General features: G+C 41.2%; 2 protein-coding genes across 4 annotated transcripts in view; both read left to right on the plus strand.

Moving 5' to 3' along the window:
* The window catches only part of LOC309632389 (uncharacterized protein), a 324,914-nt gene that overhangs the window by 299,203 nt on the left and 7,030 nt on the right, over positions 1 to 18,681 (plus strand). The gene's annotated exons all lie outside the window — the stretch shown is intronic.
* Positions 7,981 to 18,681, plus strand: part of EFCAB10 (EF-hand calcium binding domain 10) — a 21,369-nt gene continuing 10,668 nt past the window's right edge. For 2 of the 3 annotated variants that reach the window (XM_082399929.1, XM_082399928.1), the window contains exon 1: positions 7,985 to 8,153. In XM_082399929.1, the coding sequence (XP_082256055.1) occupies positions 8,045 to 8,153 (109 nt within the window). In that variant the 5' untranslated portion in view covers positions 7,985 to 8,044. Of the gene's footprint in view, positions 8,154 to 18,681 lie in introns of all 3 variants that reach the window. The other variant, XM_082399930.1, reaches the window with a different exon arrangement.

Consider the following 18,681-nt stretch of genomic DNA (forward strand, 5'->3'; position numbering starts at 1 on the left):
GAAAGTTAGAAGTGGTTTGAGGAGAATACTAATAAGCCCGTTTTCTCCCCAGATCCCCCAGAGGCAGTAGGTACCACAGAGAAGGGGTGCACAATGGGTTGAAAATGGGGAAGAGGGGCTTGAAATCTCACATGAGGTGGTCAGGCCCCTCAGAGCCCCCTTCACCTCCCACATGCAGCCAAGTGGCTACTCTCTCCCCCCACCCCCAGCAGGGGACTGAAAAGTTATTTTCTGGAAAAATTGAATGGGAAGCTGAGATTCAGGATCCAAGGAAACCAGGTCCAGCAGAGAAAGTTACCTTGGGGTGGGATAGGGGGGTGGGATGAGGCACAAGAGTGTCTCTTTTCATCATAAACTGTAGAATTTTAATGTGTTACAAAAATGTGTGTGTTGCTTTGATATTTTAAAAATTCAGATAAGTATATTATCAGGACACCTACACAATGATGAAATACATGGGAGCCATTAGCTGATCTCACTTTTGTGTTTCCAGAGTACAATGTTTGGGTCTGGGCTTGGCAGCTTAAAAACACTGGATACAGGACCAGAGAAAAGTGGTGAAAGTGATCGAAAATAGTTGATTACAGTGAATAGTTGTGGAATACAGTGTCCTGGAGATGGCTAAAAATGGAATGCTGGGATGGCCTTAAAAACAATCCTCCTTCATAGGGGGACTTTCCCAACAGAGATTTTGTGCTGGTAAAGTTTGGTATGGATTACTATGTGGGTTACATTGACATGCTGGTGCTTTTTCATTCAAAAAACATGTATATTTCATGTTTCCTTGGACTTCAAATTTATCTGTAGGATCCTCTTAAAGGACTGTGTTATCCAAGGTTGTTTGGATCCTAAAACAGTAGCAGGCATACAGTTGGCATACAATAAATGTTTGCTGAGTTAAAAAATGGAGTGGTGTGTTGGTGGTAAATGTCAAACATCCAGCTTTAGGGGTGGCAGGGGAAGCACTTGCTGATTTCTGTAATGTTAATACATCCACCATGACTGATTTCAAGCTATCAGCATGACCTCTCTGAATCCAGAGGGGGAAGAGAAGTGCACATTAACTCCTGTGAGCCTGGGCAAGCCAGCCCTAGCATACAGAGATTTTGGCCAATGCAAAAGACATGCTTATGACCACTGATACTATATCAGTTCACGTTAAACGACAAGAAATAATCTAATCCGTTAGTCAGGCCAACAAGGAGAATTTTGCTATCAGCTGGAAATAACCAACATTCAAATCAACAATTTCTTACCACTTTTTACTTTTTTTTAAAACTTATTCCTGCTTGAAAAGGGCACTGGGGCAAAGCGGATGTCTTAGTTTCCAAAATTATATCCAAGCAATTATCTTTCTTGTATAAGCAATCCCCACTCTGTGGGCTGTGCTCCAAATGTTTCATTTGGAACCTAATATATTCTTCCACTTAAATGTAATATCAAGGGTGATTAGGTTGCCGGACAACCCACAAAAACCTATAGATCCCACAATGTACCTGAAGTCTGATATCAATGCAGTGGTATTATTTTGGGAAATGCGTCCTCAGTTTCAGCCAGGGAAGACAGGATTGTATGCCACCTGGCTGCTCTCCCGGCTATGAGAGACCACTCCCCGCCACCCTGCCATCTGCCAGGAGAGTAAAGCCTTCTGGCCTGCACCCTGAGCAGACTCCCAGCCCTAAGCCATACCTGCACTACTCTGACGTCAAGAAAACAGCTAGAAGGACAGGGATTCCCCTGGCGGTGGTACTGGTGGTACTGGTGGTACTGGCGGTGATGGTGATAGGGGGAAGAGGAGTGAGTAATAACATTACTGATTATGTGTTTTACATCTTTTCTAATTTAATCCTTACAATAACTCTATGAGGTCGGTAAGATTATTAGCCCCGTTTTACAGATGAGAAAACTAAAGTTCAGAGAGGTCAAGTAATTTGGTCAAGATCACACAGCTGGTAAATGGCAAAGCCTCTTGAGAAAGGGTCCTTAACTCCCCATGTAAACTGTGTATCAATAAATAGGAGATCATCTGAGGTCATCCTTCATACAAATAATTTAGAAGCTCAAAGAATGTTGTTCATAAGTTTTGTTCTGGGCCTCAATTTGGTGGATCTAATGAAAGTTTAAACAGACATAGTCAGTGTGATGGGAGCTAAATTTAGGCTTAGGATATAATATGATGTTCGGAAATGCAGAAGTAGCCTCCAAAATAAAACGGAACAGAAAAAAGAAGAGTTCATGTAAAAACTGGTGAAATCCAGATAAGGTCTATACTTGAGTTAATAGTATTGTACTGATGCTGACGTCTTAGTTTAACAAAGACAGTGTTCTACGGTTATGTTAAGACAGTATCATTGGGAGGAGCCAAAGGAAGATACACTGGAACTCTTTGTACTATTTTGCAACTTCTTGTGAGTCTTAAACTATTTGAGAGGATTTAAAAAAAAAAAATTTCAATGAAGTACTGTAGAGGGGGTACCAAAGCACCAGAGCTATTATCCCAATCTCCTCCTGCGATCCTTTGTACTGTGGCCATGCTGTTGATATTTTCTACATTTTCATGTTTTGTAAAATGGATTTAAATTAGTGTTTTGAGATGTTTTTTAGCATTTTTGCTCTTTTTAGGTTATTGAAGAATGAGGAAAGCTTCTCAGTAGATGAGGCACTATCACAGATAACTGAGTGTTACCATTTCACAAAGACTAACTTTGAGACTTGAGTCCCACAGAACCCTGTGTACCTGTTAAATCACAGTTGCAAAGCTAAAACAGGAGTCCGTGTTAGTTCCACTTGACACAAAGACTAATACGATGTCACTACTAGACCGTGTTCTGGTGGGTTTTTTTTTTTAACTCCAAAAATGCAGCTCACCAATAAAGCAACTTGGTGAAAATGAAATTATCAGGTTCCAAACTATGTCTCCCTTATGATTTGCATGAGAACGTTAAGCGCATAGTATATATACCTTTAGCTCCTCCTATATTGACATGCAGAACCAAGAACCTATAGTTCTTTAAAGCTGCAACACAAAATCTGAAAGATTAACCAAAAAATCTTTCAATAGGAAACCGTATAGGACAGCCTATGGACGTAGGCTGTAGGATATATTTAGTCACGATTTCCCCCTTCTTCTCATTTTAACAAGGCTATTAAGATAATAATAGTGAACACTTACGTAGCTCTTAGTACATGCCTGGCACCATTTTTTTTTTTTTTTAAAGACTGTTGCTTTTTTTTTTTTTAATTTTTATTTATTTATTTATTTATTTATGGCTGTGTTGGGTCTTCGTTTCTGTGCGAGGGCTTTCTCTAGTTGTGGCGAGCGGGGGCCACTCTTCATCGCGGTGCGCGGGCCTCTCACCATCGCGGCCTCTCTTGTTGCGGAGCACAGGCTCCAGACGCGCAGGCTCAGCAGTTGTGGCTCACGGGCCCAGTTGCTCCGTGGCATGTGGGATCTTCCCAGACCAGGGCTCGAACCCGTGTCCCCTGCACTGGCAGGCAGATTCTCAACCACTGCGCCACGAGGGAAGCCCCTACACCATTTTTTAAAAAGAGGTTTACATATATTAACTCAGTCCTGAAGACATCCTCTATGAGGTAGATGCACTGTCCCCATTCTGTCCTTGGGGATACTGAGGCAGAGAATTTAGGTGTTTGGCTGAATATCACATAGTTATTAATAGTCAGTGGTCAAACAGAGTGTTAAAGTGAGGCAGTCTGGCTTCAGAGGCCTCTACAGGACACTGCCTCAACATACAATTGCTCAGAAAAAGTGGGCTTCATATATTTCTCCCCTTTAACAGCAACCAAAACTCCTAGTTGAGGCATCTCTAACTTGTCCCTGGTTGACAGAGAAAATGGAGAGAGGGAGTTAGCCCACATTCTGTCCTGGCTACTCATGTCCCCCCACTTTCCCTTTTCTACATACCCTCCCCCAAACACACACACTAACCCTGAGCTATCACTCCAAGTTGACAGGCAGATTGACAAGTCTATCCAGCACCAAAGCCTGAGTTCTTTATGCTAGTGGTCCACAAATGGAGTGACCATGTATTAAGATGGCCTGGGACGTTCCCAGTTTTATGATTGAAAGCTTCATGGTAATGGACCCCCTCATAGTCCTGGGCAAACCAGGACAGTTGGTCACTCTGTGCTCTAGAACCACTCAGGAAGCTGATAAAAAGCTGTGATGCCTGAGGCAGCCCCCCACCCTTGCGCCCTGGCCCCCAAGGCAATTATATCAGACTCTCTGGGGGGTGAAGGGGCAGACACTGTATTTTTTAATGGCTCCCTGGGAGTTTCCAGTGTGTGTCCTGGGTCGATATGAGCTGTGGGATTATACTAAGCACGAACTGGGAGCTCCAAGGCTCTTGGGATTCCTGATCAACATTTCCCAGATCTTTTAGCTCAACCCTCATGGGCTGCTATAACACAGGGTCTCAGTCCTGGCAGTCCACTAGGATCTCGTGGGGAGCCTTTAATTACTAGTAATTTGGGAATATAAAATGGTACAGCTGCTTTGGAAAACAGTTTGGCAGTTTCTTAAAAAGTTAAACATACACCTCCCACATGAACCAGTCATCCCCCTCCTTGAGACATTTAACTTAAGAGAAATGAAATCCTATGTTCACACAAAGATCTGTACATGAATAGTCATAGCAGCTTATTTGTAATAGCTCCAAACTGAAAGCAACCCAAATGTCCATCCACGGGTGAACAGATAAACAAATTGTGATATATGCATACTGTGGAATCTTACTCAGCAATAAAAAGGAATGAAATATTGATACATGCAACAACATAGGTGAATCCCCAAAAATAATTATGCTGAGTGAAAGACACCAGACCAAAAAAAAAAAAAAAAAAAAAAAAAAAAATATATATATATATATACTGTATGGTTCTATTTATATAAAATTCTAGAAAATGTAATCTACAGTTACAGATTGCAGGTCTGTGATGCCTGGCAATGGGGGTGGGGCAGGGTTAAGAAGGGGTGAAGGAAGGAGCTAGAAAGGGACACAAGGAAACCTTGGGGGATGATAGATACATTCTTTATCTTGATGACAGTGATTTCACGGATATGTACATACTTCAGAGCTTATCCAAGGGCTTCCCTGGTGGCGCAGTAGTTAAGAATCCGCCTGCCAATGCAGGGGACACGGGTTCGAGCCCTGGTCCGGGAAGATCCCACATGCCGCAGAGCAACTAAGCCCATGTGCCACAACTACTGAGCCTGCGCTCTGGAGCCTGTGAGCCACAACTACTGAAGCCCACACACCAAGAGCCCGTGCTCCACAACAAGAGAAGCCACCGCAATGAGAAGCCCGCCCACTGCAAGGAAGAGTAGCCCCGGCTCGCCGCAACTAGAGAAAGCCTGCGCTCAGCAACGAAGACCCAACACAGCCAAAAAACAAAAAAAAAACAAAAAAACTTATCCAAGAGTATGCCTTAAATATGTGCAGTTTATTATGTTAATTATACCTCAATAAAGCTGTTCAAATCCACAACAACAAAACTACCCATATTCAGGCCCCATCCCAAAAGATTCAGTCTCCTGGACCTGGAATGGAGCCCAGGCCTCAGTACGTTTTAAGGTACCGTCAGTACTTTTAAAGGTGGTTCAAATGTGCAATCCTGATTGAAAACCACCGCACGGATGCCTGCCACCTGCAGTTACTGCCCCAAACCACTAAAAGGATTAGTCATAATAAGGAGATGGAGGACAGAGTCGAAGAAGTGAGGATGATGACGTCGATGATGATGAGGACTGAAGACCAAGTTGGCTTATTAAGAGATGGCATTGACAGAGCATAGCTGACTCCACTAGGTGGCATCTGGACACTTCTCTTTAGCACGAGTCCAGGGCAATTGGAGATTCGGGGCCAGAGCTGCCTGAGGTATGTTAAGAGAGGGAGCCCTGAGCAGACAAATGCACCCATGCTTGTTGAAACAGAAAACAATCAGCAACTTGGGAAGATGTCAGGAGGCCAGGTGTCACTTGAAGTTCTAGTGTCATTTGAGGTTCAAAGAGCAGAGCTATTTTATTCAGGGACTGAGTAACTCCTGGAGAGTAAGTAAATGAAGTTCTCAAGGAGATCAAATGTCTTGAGCTTCGTGCACAGAGAAGAAACTCTGTGGCCAGGGCACCAACGTGCAGTCCTGAGTAGATTTTTTTAATGTATTAAGTACACATAGGTATAAAGAATCATAATCCAGGGCTTCCCTGGTGGCACAGTGGTTAAGAATCGCCTGCTAATGCAGGGGACATGGGTTTGAGCCCATGTGGGAAGATCCCACATGGCGTGGAGCAACTAAGCTCGTGGGCCACAACTACTGAGCCCGTGTGCCATAACTAGTGAAGCCTGCACGCCTAGAGCCTATGCTCCGCAACAAGAGAAGCCACCGCAATGAGAAGCCCGCGCACCACAACGAAGAGAAGCCCCCGCTCGCCGCAACTAGAGAAAGCCCGTGAGCAGCAACGAAGACCCAACACAGCCAAAAATAAATAAATTTTAAAAAAATCATAATCCAATGAGCACCTGTGTACCCACGACTCAGGTAAAGAAAATCTTATTACCTTTACCCCTGGAGTCCCCAGGATATTCTTCCACAAACCCATTCCCTTTCCTCTCACCTCCAAGGCAAATACTGTGCTGAATTTTGTATCATTCCCTTGCATTTCTTAGTAGATCTCCTACACAGGCTTGAATCTGTAAACAATACATTGCTTCATTCTGTAGGTTTTGTGACTTTATATAAATTGATTCATACAGTATATATTCTTGAGGCAATATTATGTTTTTGAGAGTCACCCATATTGTTGCAAGTAGCTACAATCCATGGTTGCAAAGCTTTATATTTATATATTTATATTGCATTGTGAATATATCACAGTTTTTTAAAAAATCCATTGTAGTTTTGATGACCTTTGGGCTGCTGTGTTTTCTGTCATGCACAGTGCTGCTCTGAACATTCTTGTACATATCTCCTGGTACAGGTGTACAAGAGTTGCTCTAGGCATGGAATTTCTGAGTCATGGTGTAGAAACACGTTTATGCTACCAAGATAATTCCAAATTGTTTTCCAAGGTGGATGTTCTCCTTTGGAAAGCTCCCATCATCACTGGCTGTTTTGATGCCCTATATCCTTGCCAGCAGTTTAATTTGTTCAACTTCCTAATTTTTACCAGTCTGATAGATGTAAAATGGAATTTTCTTGTAGTTTTGTTTACAGGATTGCCGGAGAGACTGAGAATATTTTCATATGTTTACTGGCCATTTGTCTTTCCTCTTCTTGAAGTGGCTGTTCTGGGGTAACTCTCTGGTGGGGAGTAAGGGCACAGACCTCAGAGCCTGGCCCTCAAGGACAGAAGTCCCAGCCTAGAGTTTAGTTTCTCAGGTACTTCGATGGCTGAGTAGAGGCCCTCCTGGCCACCTGCGTCCCACCTTATTCAGTGGCTCTCCCTCAAAACTACTGTCAGGTGGTCTTTGACTCATTAAGACCAGCTCCACACGGTCTAGTTAAGCAGCAAACACATGTAGGAGCTCAGGATCCACGCACTTCACGACCCCACAGTCTGGTAGAGAAAACGGTCTCCGTTCCTGACCCGCCGCCAGCGCCGTGCTGCAGCCTGCTCACACCAAAAACGCTGCTTAGGACTCTCCACTGGACACCCCCGTTTTCACACAAGTTCCTTCTGTTATTAGTCTATCCTCATGTGTTATTACCACATGAGACCTTGGGTCGACAAGTACTGAGCTAGGTGCTAGAGACAGAAACAGGAAAAGACCATCAGGCCCAGCACTCAGCCCAGACAGCGGACGGGGCCGTCCGCCCGCAAGGGGCTCTGCACGGGTTTCCCTCCTGCCTCCGCCTAGGCCCCACCCCACACCTCCCAGACTGCCTCCTTCGCGATGAGGTGCAGGATTTGGTGCCCAGGTCTCAGCCTGTGGGGCGCGCAGCACGTAACCGCGTCGGGCGGAAGGGGCGGAGCCGAACGGCCGTGACGCTGCCTGGTCGCCTAGCAACGTCCCAATTCGGAGCGATGGAGGCCAACAGCAGCAGGGAGCTCGAAGCCAGGAATTATTTGGAAAAACATCGGATTATGGAGTTGCTGACCTATCTTGCCAGCGCCCTCCTCTTTTTCCGGCCGGGTAAGTGTCTTGCCTACCACTCGGCTTTCTGTCCCACACCGAGCGGTCCCCAGAAATTCCCGGTGTAGCCATCCCTCCCCGCCCGCGTCCCGGGGGGCCAGCTTCCTTCCCGGCTACCACTCCCAGCCCCTCTGCATACACTCTCCTGCCTCTCGGCTACTCGAGCCTTCCTACTGCTAGTTAACGCTGTGGCCTTCAAATTAAGCAAGACTTATTGAACGGCCTCTTTGTGCCTGCCACTAGCTGAGTGTGGCGGGACTCTCGCCGGTGGAGGGCTCTCGCCGGTGGGAGACAGGCTCCGGGGTCCGGCAGCCTGGCTCCTGGCTCCTGGCTCCACCCCTTACTACTTTGTGATAGTGGGCAAGAGCCTGAACTTCGGTCTCCTCTTCTGGAAAATGGGGATTATAATAATACCGATCTCATGGCAACGTGGGGAAGATTAAATAAATAATGTATAAATCATCCTTATGCCTGGTAAGCCACAGATCTTTCCAGTGTTATCCCTGCCCTCAAAGAGTTTGTAAGCTGGTAAAAACAACTGATAGGGTAAAAGGAAGGATATTCTTGAGGAGATAGATTTTCCTGACTTGTTTTCTATGTCTGATCCCCTTACAAAGTTTGGATCATTTCATAATTTTTGTGCGATCTGTAAATTTAAAAGTTATGTTAAGGTGAAAGTGACTCGATGTGCTTCTCCCCAGGGTGCAGAATTGTAATTTACTAGTCTCACATGGAGTGTCCAAAATGCCCAAATTGTCCATTAGCCTCTGGGTAAGGAAATATAAAAACCAAATATTCCAATTTTGCCAAAAGCCACCCAACTAATATGATCCTGTATAAGGCGATCAAGTCCTCTCTAGTTGTTTTAAAATGATAAACCAGAAAAAAACTCTGCAACAATGAAAAATAAATAGAAAATCAAAAAAACAAAGTACAAAGGAAGGCACTTTTTTAATGCACTGGGAAAAAGTTGCTATCAAACTAATTTTTAAAAACCTGCTTTTTGAAAAAGTGACTAATTACCATCTCTTGCTGGTCTCTGGTACTGTGGTGGTGAAAATAGTCTTTTGCTGTTAGATGCAGACATATATATATGTGTGTGTGTGTGTGTCAAAACCTCAGAAATAGCAGAAGTAAAACCAATGACTCACCAAAGTAGTAATCAGTAAAGTTTATTGTGCACGCACCAAAAAGATAGTTTGAAAACCAGGAGCACTCAAACCAAAACAAGAAATGAGGCTCAGGGGTATATTGTTATAAAGCAGCTTATATGGTGAGAAGATAGTGACTGTTTATTCTTCCCAGTAATTGGTTATAATATTATCATCTTCTTAAATGATAGAGAATTGGTTACTTCATATCAACCTTGGGAAACAGTTTAAATTTTGCTTATTTACAGAGGCAGAAGCGAGAAATGACCCAGGTCAAGTTAGTCTTGTAAAATAAGCTAAATTAAGCTTTGCTTGTGTAACTTAACTGGTTTTGTCTGCCCAGGGAATTTTTCAAGCCTGGTTTCCATTTGGTCTTGATTTTAACAATCCCCCCTCCCCCCCCTCCTGCTTTTGGTCATTCTCTCCGTGGGCGGAGAGTATGAGCAACCAGTATAGCATTTTTCCCGGTTACCACTGTTGATGTAGTCAGGCCGAAGAATCGCATATACACTGTTTGCATTAGTTGAGTCCTTAGGCAGGAGAGCCGTGTGGTCACTATCTTAATTCTTTATATGGTTATTGTTGATTTCGTCCAGTTGTGTGATCCTGATGGATGCCATTTGGCATGCGAGTGGCTGGAGACAGTTATTTAAAACCCTCGAGAGTATACAACACACTAGAGAGGTTAATATGATAACTATAAGGAAAATAATAACCAAGGATTGAAAAATTGTCCAGAGCAGAGATTCCCAGGACCCAAGATTTAACCAGTTAAATAACTCAGATGGGTTATAACCAGCAGTTTTTAAGTTTTACCTTTCTAAGTCAACCGACAATTTTTTTTGGATGAATGTGCCATTAGGTTTCAGTTTTTAAAGGTTATTTACATAGGCACAACCTGGTGTGTTAGCAATCAGGTATCCTCATGATTCCTCAAGACAGAATGAAGGGAGGATGTTGTATTTTAGGAGACCGTGCTGCAGGTGAGCTTCCACCTAGATGAGGTGTCCGTGTGCTGTGAGCAATCAGGTAATTTAACAAGAGGCATTTCTAGGGAAACAAAAGAAAAACAAAGGCTAATAGTTTGAGCAAATTATATTCAGTTTCTGAGTTTGGAGAGCAGCCATTTGAGAAAATTTGTAGATTTGAGTTTGAAGCATCTCCAGATGGTGGAATGAGGATGGCAGTTACAGTCTAATGGATTTTCCTGGCTTGCAGTTTGAATGTGTCTGGCAAGCTTCTGAGTGGCCATGTAAAAACAAGCATGCAGATTGCCCACTCATGAGCTGTTGTGATTTCTCTGAGGTTTCTGTCAAGTTGTCCAGCTTTAACTTGTATGGCTTTGGGAAAAGGGCAGTTGAGTCTCATAGTAACTTGGAGTCAAAAGAGTGGGAGAAAATTGGAAATATTAGTTTGGAGAGTTCTGGTCAAATATTGGAAGAAACTAGAAGAATTCAGGATCCAGTCCAGTGTACAGGTAGAAAACAAAACCTCAAAGAGGGTTAACAGTACTAAAATCTGATATCTACAAAGGTGTATTACTAAAACATAATTTTTCTTTCTATAATCATCCCGACTGTTATAAAGGATAATCAGTAAGAGAAATGTGTTTGCAAATTAAGTCTAGTTTCAATAAACTTGATCTGATTATTTGCATAAGTGCATTAAGAACAGTGATTGTATCGACTCTTTTTTTTTTTTCTATTTCGAATGCTTGAACCACACATTTTTATTTCAGATTGAACCAGGAAATACATGAGTTTAGTTTTTTTTTGAATTTTTGAATTTTATTTTTTTATACAGCAGGTTCTTATTAGTCATCAATTTTATACACATCAATGTACACATGTCAATCCCAATCACCCAATTCATCCCACCACCACACCCACCCCCCGCCACTTTCCCCCCTTGGTGTCCATACGTTTGTTCTCTACATCTGTGTCTCAATTTCTGCCCTGCAAACCAGTTCATCTGTACCATTTTTCTAGCTTCCACATATATGCGTTAATATACGATATTTGTTTTTCTCTTTCTGACTTACTTCACTCTGTATGACAGTCTCTAGATCCATCCACGTCTCAACACATGACCCAATTTCGTTCCTTTTTATGGCTGAGTAATATTCCATTGTATATATGTACCACATCTTCTTTATCCATTCTTCTGTCAATGGGCATTTAGGTTGCTTCCATGACCTGGCTATTGTAAATAGTGCTGCAGTGAACATTGGAGTGCATGTGTCTTTTTGAATTATGGTTTTCTCTGGGTATATGCCCAGTAGTGGGATTGCTGGATCATATGGTAATTCTATTTTTATTTTTTTAAGGAATCTCCATGCTGTTCTCCATAGTGGCTGTATCAATTTACATTCCCACCAACAGTGCAAGAGGGTTCCCTTTTCTCCACACCCTCTCCAGCATTTGTTGTTTGTAGATTTTCTGATGATGTCCATTTTAATTGGTGTGAGGTGATACCTCCTTGTAGTTTTTATTTATTTATTTATTTTATTTATTTATGGCTGTGTTGGGTCTTCGTTTCTGTGCGAGGGCTTTCTCTAGTTGTGGCAAGCGGGGGCCACTCTTCATCACGGTGCGTGGGCCTCTCACTATCGTGGCCTCTCTTGTTGCGGAGCACAGGCTCCAGACGTACAAGCTCAGTAATTGTGGCTCAAGGGCCCAGCTGCTCCGCGGCATGTGGAATCTTCCCAGACCAGGGCTCAAACCCATGTCCCCTGCATTGGCAGGCAGATTCTCAACCACTGTGCCACCAGGGAAGCCCCTCCTTGTAGTTTTGATTTACATTTCTCTAATAATTAGTGATGTGGAGCAGCTTTTCATGTGCTTCTTGGCCATCTGTATGTCTTCTTTGGAGAAATGTCTATTTAGGTCTTATGCCCATTTTTGGATTGGGTTGTTTGTTTTTTTAATATTGAGCTGCATGAGCTGTTTATATATTTTGGGGATTAATCCTTTGTCCATTGATTCGTTTGCAAATATTTTCTCCCATTCTGAGGGTTGTCTTTTCGTCTTGTTTATGGTTTCCTTTGCTGTGCAAAAGCTTTTACGTTTCATTAGGTCCCATTTGTTTATTTTTGTTTTTATTTCCATTACGCTAGGAGGTGGATCAAAAAAGATTTTGCTGTGATTTATGTCAAAGAGTGTTCTTCCTATGTTTTCCTCTAAGAGTTTTATAGTGTCCAGTCTTACATTTAGGTCTCTAATCCATTTTGAGTTTATTTTTGTGTATGGTGCTAGGGAGTGTTCTAATTTCATTCCTTTACATGTAGCTGTTCACTTTTCCCAGCACCACTTATTGAAGAGACTGTCTTTTCTCCATTGTATATCCTTGCCTCCTTTGTTATAGGTTAGTTGACCACAGGTGTGTGGGTTTATCTCTGGGCTTTCTATCTTGTTCCATTGATCTATGTTTCTGTTTTTGTGCCAGTACCATATTGTCTTGATTACTGTAGCTTTGTAGTATAGTCTGAAGTCAGGGAGTCTGATTCCTCCAGCTCCATTTTTTTCCCTCAAGACTGCTTTGGCTATTTGGGGTCTTTTGTGTCTCCATACAGATTTTAAGATTTTTTTCCTCTAGTTCCGTAAAAAAATGCCATTGGTAATTTGATAGGGATTGCATTGAATCTGTAGATTGCTTTGGGTAGTATAGTCATTTTCACAATATTGATTCTTCCAATCCAAGAACATGGTATATCTCTCCATCTGTTGGTATCATCTTTAATTTCTTTCATCAGTGTCTTATAGTTTTCTGCATACAGGTCTTTTGTCTCCCTAGGTAGGTTTATTCCTAGGTATTTTATTCTTTTTGTTGCAGTGGTAAATGGGAGTGTTTCCTTAATTTCTCTTTCAGATTTTTCATCATTAGTATATAGGAATGCAAGAGAATTCTGTGCATTAATTTTGTATCCTGCAACTTTACCATATTCATTGATTAGCTCTAGTAGTTTCCTGGTGGCATCTTTAGGATTCTCTATGTATAGTATCATGTCATCTGCAAACAGTGGCAGTTTTACTTCTTCTTTTCCAATTTGTATTCCTTTTGTTTCTTTTTCTTCTCTGATTGCCATGGCTAGGACTTCCAAAACTATGTTGAATAATAGTGGTGAGAGTGGACATTCTTGTCTCGTTCCTGATCTTAGAGGAAATGCTTTCAGTTTTTCACCATTGAGAATGATGTTTGCTGTGGGTTTGTCATATATGGCCTTTATTATGTTGAGGTAGTTTCCCTCTATGCCCACTTTCTGGGGAGTTTTTATCATAAATGGGTGTTGAATTTTGTCAAAAGCTTTTTCTGCATCTATTGAGATGATCATATGGTTTTTATTCTTCTATTTGTTAATATGGTGTATCACATTGATTGATTTGCGTATATTGAAGAATCCTTGCATCCCTGGGATAAATCCCACTTGACCGTGGTGTATGATCTTTTTAATGTGTTGTTGGATTCTGTTTGCTAGTATTTTGTTGAGGATTTTTGCATCTATATTCATCAGTGATATTGGTCTGTAATTTTCTTTTTTTGTAGTATCTTTGTCTGGTTTTGGTATCAGGGTGATGGTGGCCTCATAGAATGAGTTTGGGAGTGTTCCTTCCTCTGCAATTTTTTAGAAGAGTTTGAGAAGGATGGGTGTTAGCTCGTCTCTAAATGTTTGATAGAATTCACCTGTGAAGCCATCTGGTCCTGGACTTTTGTTTGTTGGAAGATTTATTTATTTATTTATTTACTTACTTACTTATGGCTGTGTTGGGTCTTCGTTTCTGTGCGAGGGCTTCCTCCAGTTGCGGCAAGCAGGGGCCATTCTTCATCGCGGTGCGCGGGCCTCTCACTATCGCGGCCTCTCTTGTTGCGGAGCACAGGCTCCAGACGCGCAGCCTCAGTAATTGTGGCTCACGGGCCCAGTTGCTCCGTGGCATGTGGGATCTTCCCGGACCAGGGCTCGAACCCGTGTCCCCTGCATTGGCAGGCAGATTCTCAACCGCTGCGCCACCAGGGAAGCCCTGTTGGAAGATTTTTAATCACAGTTTCAATTTCATTACTTGTGATTGGTCTGTTCATATTTTCTATTTCTTCCTGGTTCAGTCTTGGAAGGTTATACCTTTCTAAGAATTTGTCCATTTCTTCCAGGTTGTCCATTTTATTGGCATCGAGTTGCTTGTAGTAGTCTCTTAGGATGCTTTGTATTTCTGCCGTGTCTGTTGTAACTTCTCCTTTTTCATTTCTGATTTTATTGATTTGAGTCCTCTCCCTCTTTTTCTTGCTTAGTCTGGCTAATGGTTAATTTTGTTTATCTTCTCAAAGAACCAGCTTTTAGTTTTATTGATCTTTGTTATTGTTTTCTTTGTTTCTATTTCATTTATTTCTGCTCTGATCTTTATGATTTCTTTCCTTCTGCTAACTGGGTTTTGTTTGTTCTTCTTTTTCTAGTTCCTTTAGCTGTAAGATTAGATTATTTGAGATTTTTCTTGTTTCTTGAGGTAGGCTTGTATAGCTATAAACTTCCCTCGTAGAACCGCTTTTGCTGCATCCCATAGGTTTTGGATCGTCGTGTTTTCATTGACATTTGTCTCAAATGTCTGTCATTTGATCAATCTAATTGATTGATCAAAAAATCAATTTTTTGATTTCCTCTTTGATTTCTTCAGTGGTCTCTTGGTTATTTAGTAACGTATTGTTTAGCCTCCATGTGTTTGTGTTTTTTACGTTTTCTTCCCTGTAATTGATTTCTAATCTCATAGCATTGTGGTTAGAAAAGAAACTTGATATGATTTAAATTTTCTTAAATTTACTGAGGCTTGATTTGTGACCCAAGATGTGATCTATCCTGGAGAATGTTCCATGCGCACTTGAGAAGAAAGTGTAATCTGCTGTTTTTGGATGGAATGTCCTATAAATATCAAGTAAATCTGGTCTGTTGTGTCATTAAAAGCTTCTGTTTCCTTATTTACTTTCATTTTGGATGATCTGTCCTTTGGTGTAAGTGAGGTGTTAAAGTCCCCCACTTTTATTGTGTTACTGTCGATTTCCTCTTTTAGAGCTGTTAGCAGTTGCCTTATGTATTGAGGTGCTCCTATGTTGGGTGCATATATATTTATAATTGTTATCTCTTCTTCTTGGACAGATCCCTTGATCATTATGTAGTGTCCTTCCTTGTCTCTTGTAATATTCTTTATTTTAAAGTCTATTTAATCTGATATGAGTATTGCTACTCCAGCTTTCTTTTGATTTCCATTTGCATGGAATATCTTTTTCCATCCCCTCACTTTCAGTCTGTATGTGTCCCTAGGTCTGAAGTGGGTCTCTTGTAGACAGCATATATATGGGGCTTGTTTTTGTATCCATTCAGCGAGCCTGTGTCTTTTGGTTGGAGCATTTAATCCATTCACATTTAAGGTAATTATCGACATGTATGTTCCTATTATCATTTCCTTAATTGTTTTGGGTTTGTTTTTGTAGGTCCTTTTCTTGTCTTGTGTTTCCCACTTAGAGAAGTTCCTTTAGCATTTGTTGTAGAGCTGGTTTGGTGGTGCTGAATTCTCTTAGCTTTTGCTTGTCTGTAAAGCTTTTGATTTCTCCATCAAATCTAAATGAGATCCTTGCCGGGTAGAGTAATCTTGGTTGTAGGTTCTTCCTTTTCATCGCTTTAAGTATATCATGCCACTCCCTTCTGGCTTGTAGAGTTTCTGCTGAGAAATCAGCTGTTAACCTTATGGGAGTTCCCTTGTATGTTATTTGTCGTTTTTCCCTTGCTGCTTTCAATAATTTTTCTTTGTCTTTACTTTTTGCCAATTTGATTACCATGTGTCTCGGCATGTTTCTCCTTGGGTTTATCCTGTATGGAACTCTCTGCGCTTCCTGAACTTGGGTGGCTATTTCCTTTCCCATGTAAGGGAAGTTTTCGACTATAATCTCTTCAAATATTTTCTCGGGTCCTTTCTCTCTCTCTTCTCCTTCTGGGACCCCTATAATGTGAATGTTGTTGTGCTTAATGTTGTCCTAGAGGTCTCTTAGGCTGTCTTCATTTCTTTTCATTCTTTTTTCTTTATTCTGTTCCACAGCAGTGAATTCCACCATTCTGTCTTCCAGGTCACTTATCCGTTCTTCTGCCTCAGTTATTCTGCTATTGATTCCTTCTAGTGTAGTTTTCATTTCGGTTATTGTATTGTTCATCTCTGTTTGGTTGTTCTTTAATTCTTCTAGATGTCTGTTGAACATTTCTTGCATCTTCTCGATCTTTGCCTCCATTGGTTTTCCGAGGTCCTGGATCATCTTCACTATCATTATTCTGAATTCTTTTTCTGGAAGGTTGCCTATCTCCACTTCATTTAGTTGTTTTTCTGGGGTTTTATCTTGTTCCTTCATCTGGTACATAGCCCTCTGCCTTTTCATCTTGTCTATCTTTCTGTGAATGTGGTTTTTGTTCCACAGGCTGCAGGATTGTAGTTCTTCTTAATTCTGCTGTCTGCCCTCTGGTAGATGAGGTTATCTAAGGGGCTTATATGGGCTCTTTTAAATCTGCTTTGCTGGAACTTTTCATAAGGAATCTCAGTTTAGACCTTTGAAGTCTCTTTAGGCTAAGAAGCCAAGCCAAGGACTTGTCCATTGTTTCCACTGTGCAAATATATATATTGTCATGAAAAATAAGAATATTTAGTAAGAGTTTCAAAATTCTAGAGGAATCAGGTAGGGAGAAAAAGATAAATGTTTCAACCTTTGTTGCAAATATATACTTCACCAAATTGCAATAAGTTATAGATAGCTTAAAAGAGAGGAGAAAAGAGGCCTCTTTAAATCTGGAAAGCAAAACATTAAAGAACCAGCAATGTTTTAAATTAAATCATAAAAATTAAAATCATCATCGGTTCATTCAGTCTTACATAATTAATTCTTATTTTGCTTGTTCTTGGTAGGCAGCTTAATGAATCAGTTTTCCACTAGAGTTCTAGAAATTCTTACCCAGTTCAATAATATGATCTTATAATTATCAGAAACCTTTACTTTTCAGAGTTTTCCATGAATCTTCTTGAAGATGAAGCACCTTTTAGGCACATTTTTGCAAAAGCATCACAGTAAAACAACTGTCTTTGAGTGGCAAAAGACTTAAAAATAGTCATGGTTAAAGATCTGGTAAGTGTTCACATATACACACCAAAAATGATGCAGTTGACAAGGAAATTTGGTTACTTTTATGATATATAATGTTTTAAGATAATAGCTGGAATTATGACTGACATTATGCCAGGATATAGATTTTTAAGAATTTCATATAATTTCTGAATTAATTATTTTAATGATATATATCCCTTATAAATATGACCTAAGAAGGTTAAATATTGCTTTTTATTTGACTATGTTTCCCATGCAGTCTAATATATCAAATAAGCCTAGGTAAATTAACATTTCTCTTTTAGCTTCATTCAGAATTTGATTTGGGAAGTTTGTTTAAAATGTCTAAACATTTAAAATATGTGATCAAATAGAATCACAGGTCACTGTGAAACAATACTTAGTTATCCATTCAACCAAAGTGACAAAAGATTTCAAAGGCAAATACAGAAAGTTATGTAGTTGTAAAAAACCAAACAAAAATTAGCTCTTTTAATTCGATAAGAGTCAGGTTTTTTTTTCCTACGTAGTCAAAGACCTAATAATGACAATGTGAAGCACAGTAAATTATTTTCATAACGCGGACATCTTTTATTTATTTTTGGCTGCATTGGGTCTTCGTTGCTGTGTACAGGCTTTCTCTAGTTGCGGCAAGTGGGGGCTACTCTTCATTGTGGTGCGTGGGCTTCTCATTGCAGTGGCTTCTCTTGTTGCCGAGCATAGGCTCTAGGCCTGCGGGCTTCAGTAGTTGTGGCACACGGGCTCAGTAGTTGTGGCTCACGGGCTCTAGAGCGCAGGCTCAGTAGTTGTGGTGCACAGGCTTAGTTGCTCCACGGCACATGGGATCTTCCCAGACCAGGGCTTGAACCCATGTCCCCTGCATTGGCAGGCAGATCCTTAACAACTGCGCCACCAGGAAAGCCCAAGATGTACATTTTTGTTTCCTAGGCAGATTACGTTAAAGGTAAAGAAAAACCTTTGTTCACCATTTCTTTTTTTTAAAGATTTTATTTATCATTTATTTATTTATTTTTGGCTGCGATGGGTCTTAGTTGTGGCACGCGGGATCTTCATTGTGGCACGTGGGCTTCTCTCTAGTTGTGGCGTGTGGGTTTTCTCTCTCTAGTTGTGGCCCGCAGGCTCCAGAGCCTATGAAATTGTGAAATTGTGAAGAAGGAAAAGAAATTCATTTGAGTTTTGCTGATGTGGTTCAGACTGCAAAGGTTACAGCCACAGTGCATAAGTGCTGAGTTAAG

This window comes from Balaenoptera borealis (assembly GCF_965194805.1).
Source record: "Balaenoptera borealis genome assembly, chromosome: 7".
NCBI classification, from domain to species: Eukaryota; Metazoa; Chordata; class Mammalia; order Artiodactyla; family Balaenopteridae; genus Balaenoptera; species Balaenoptera borealis.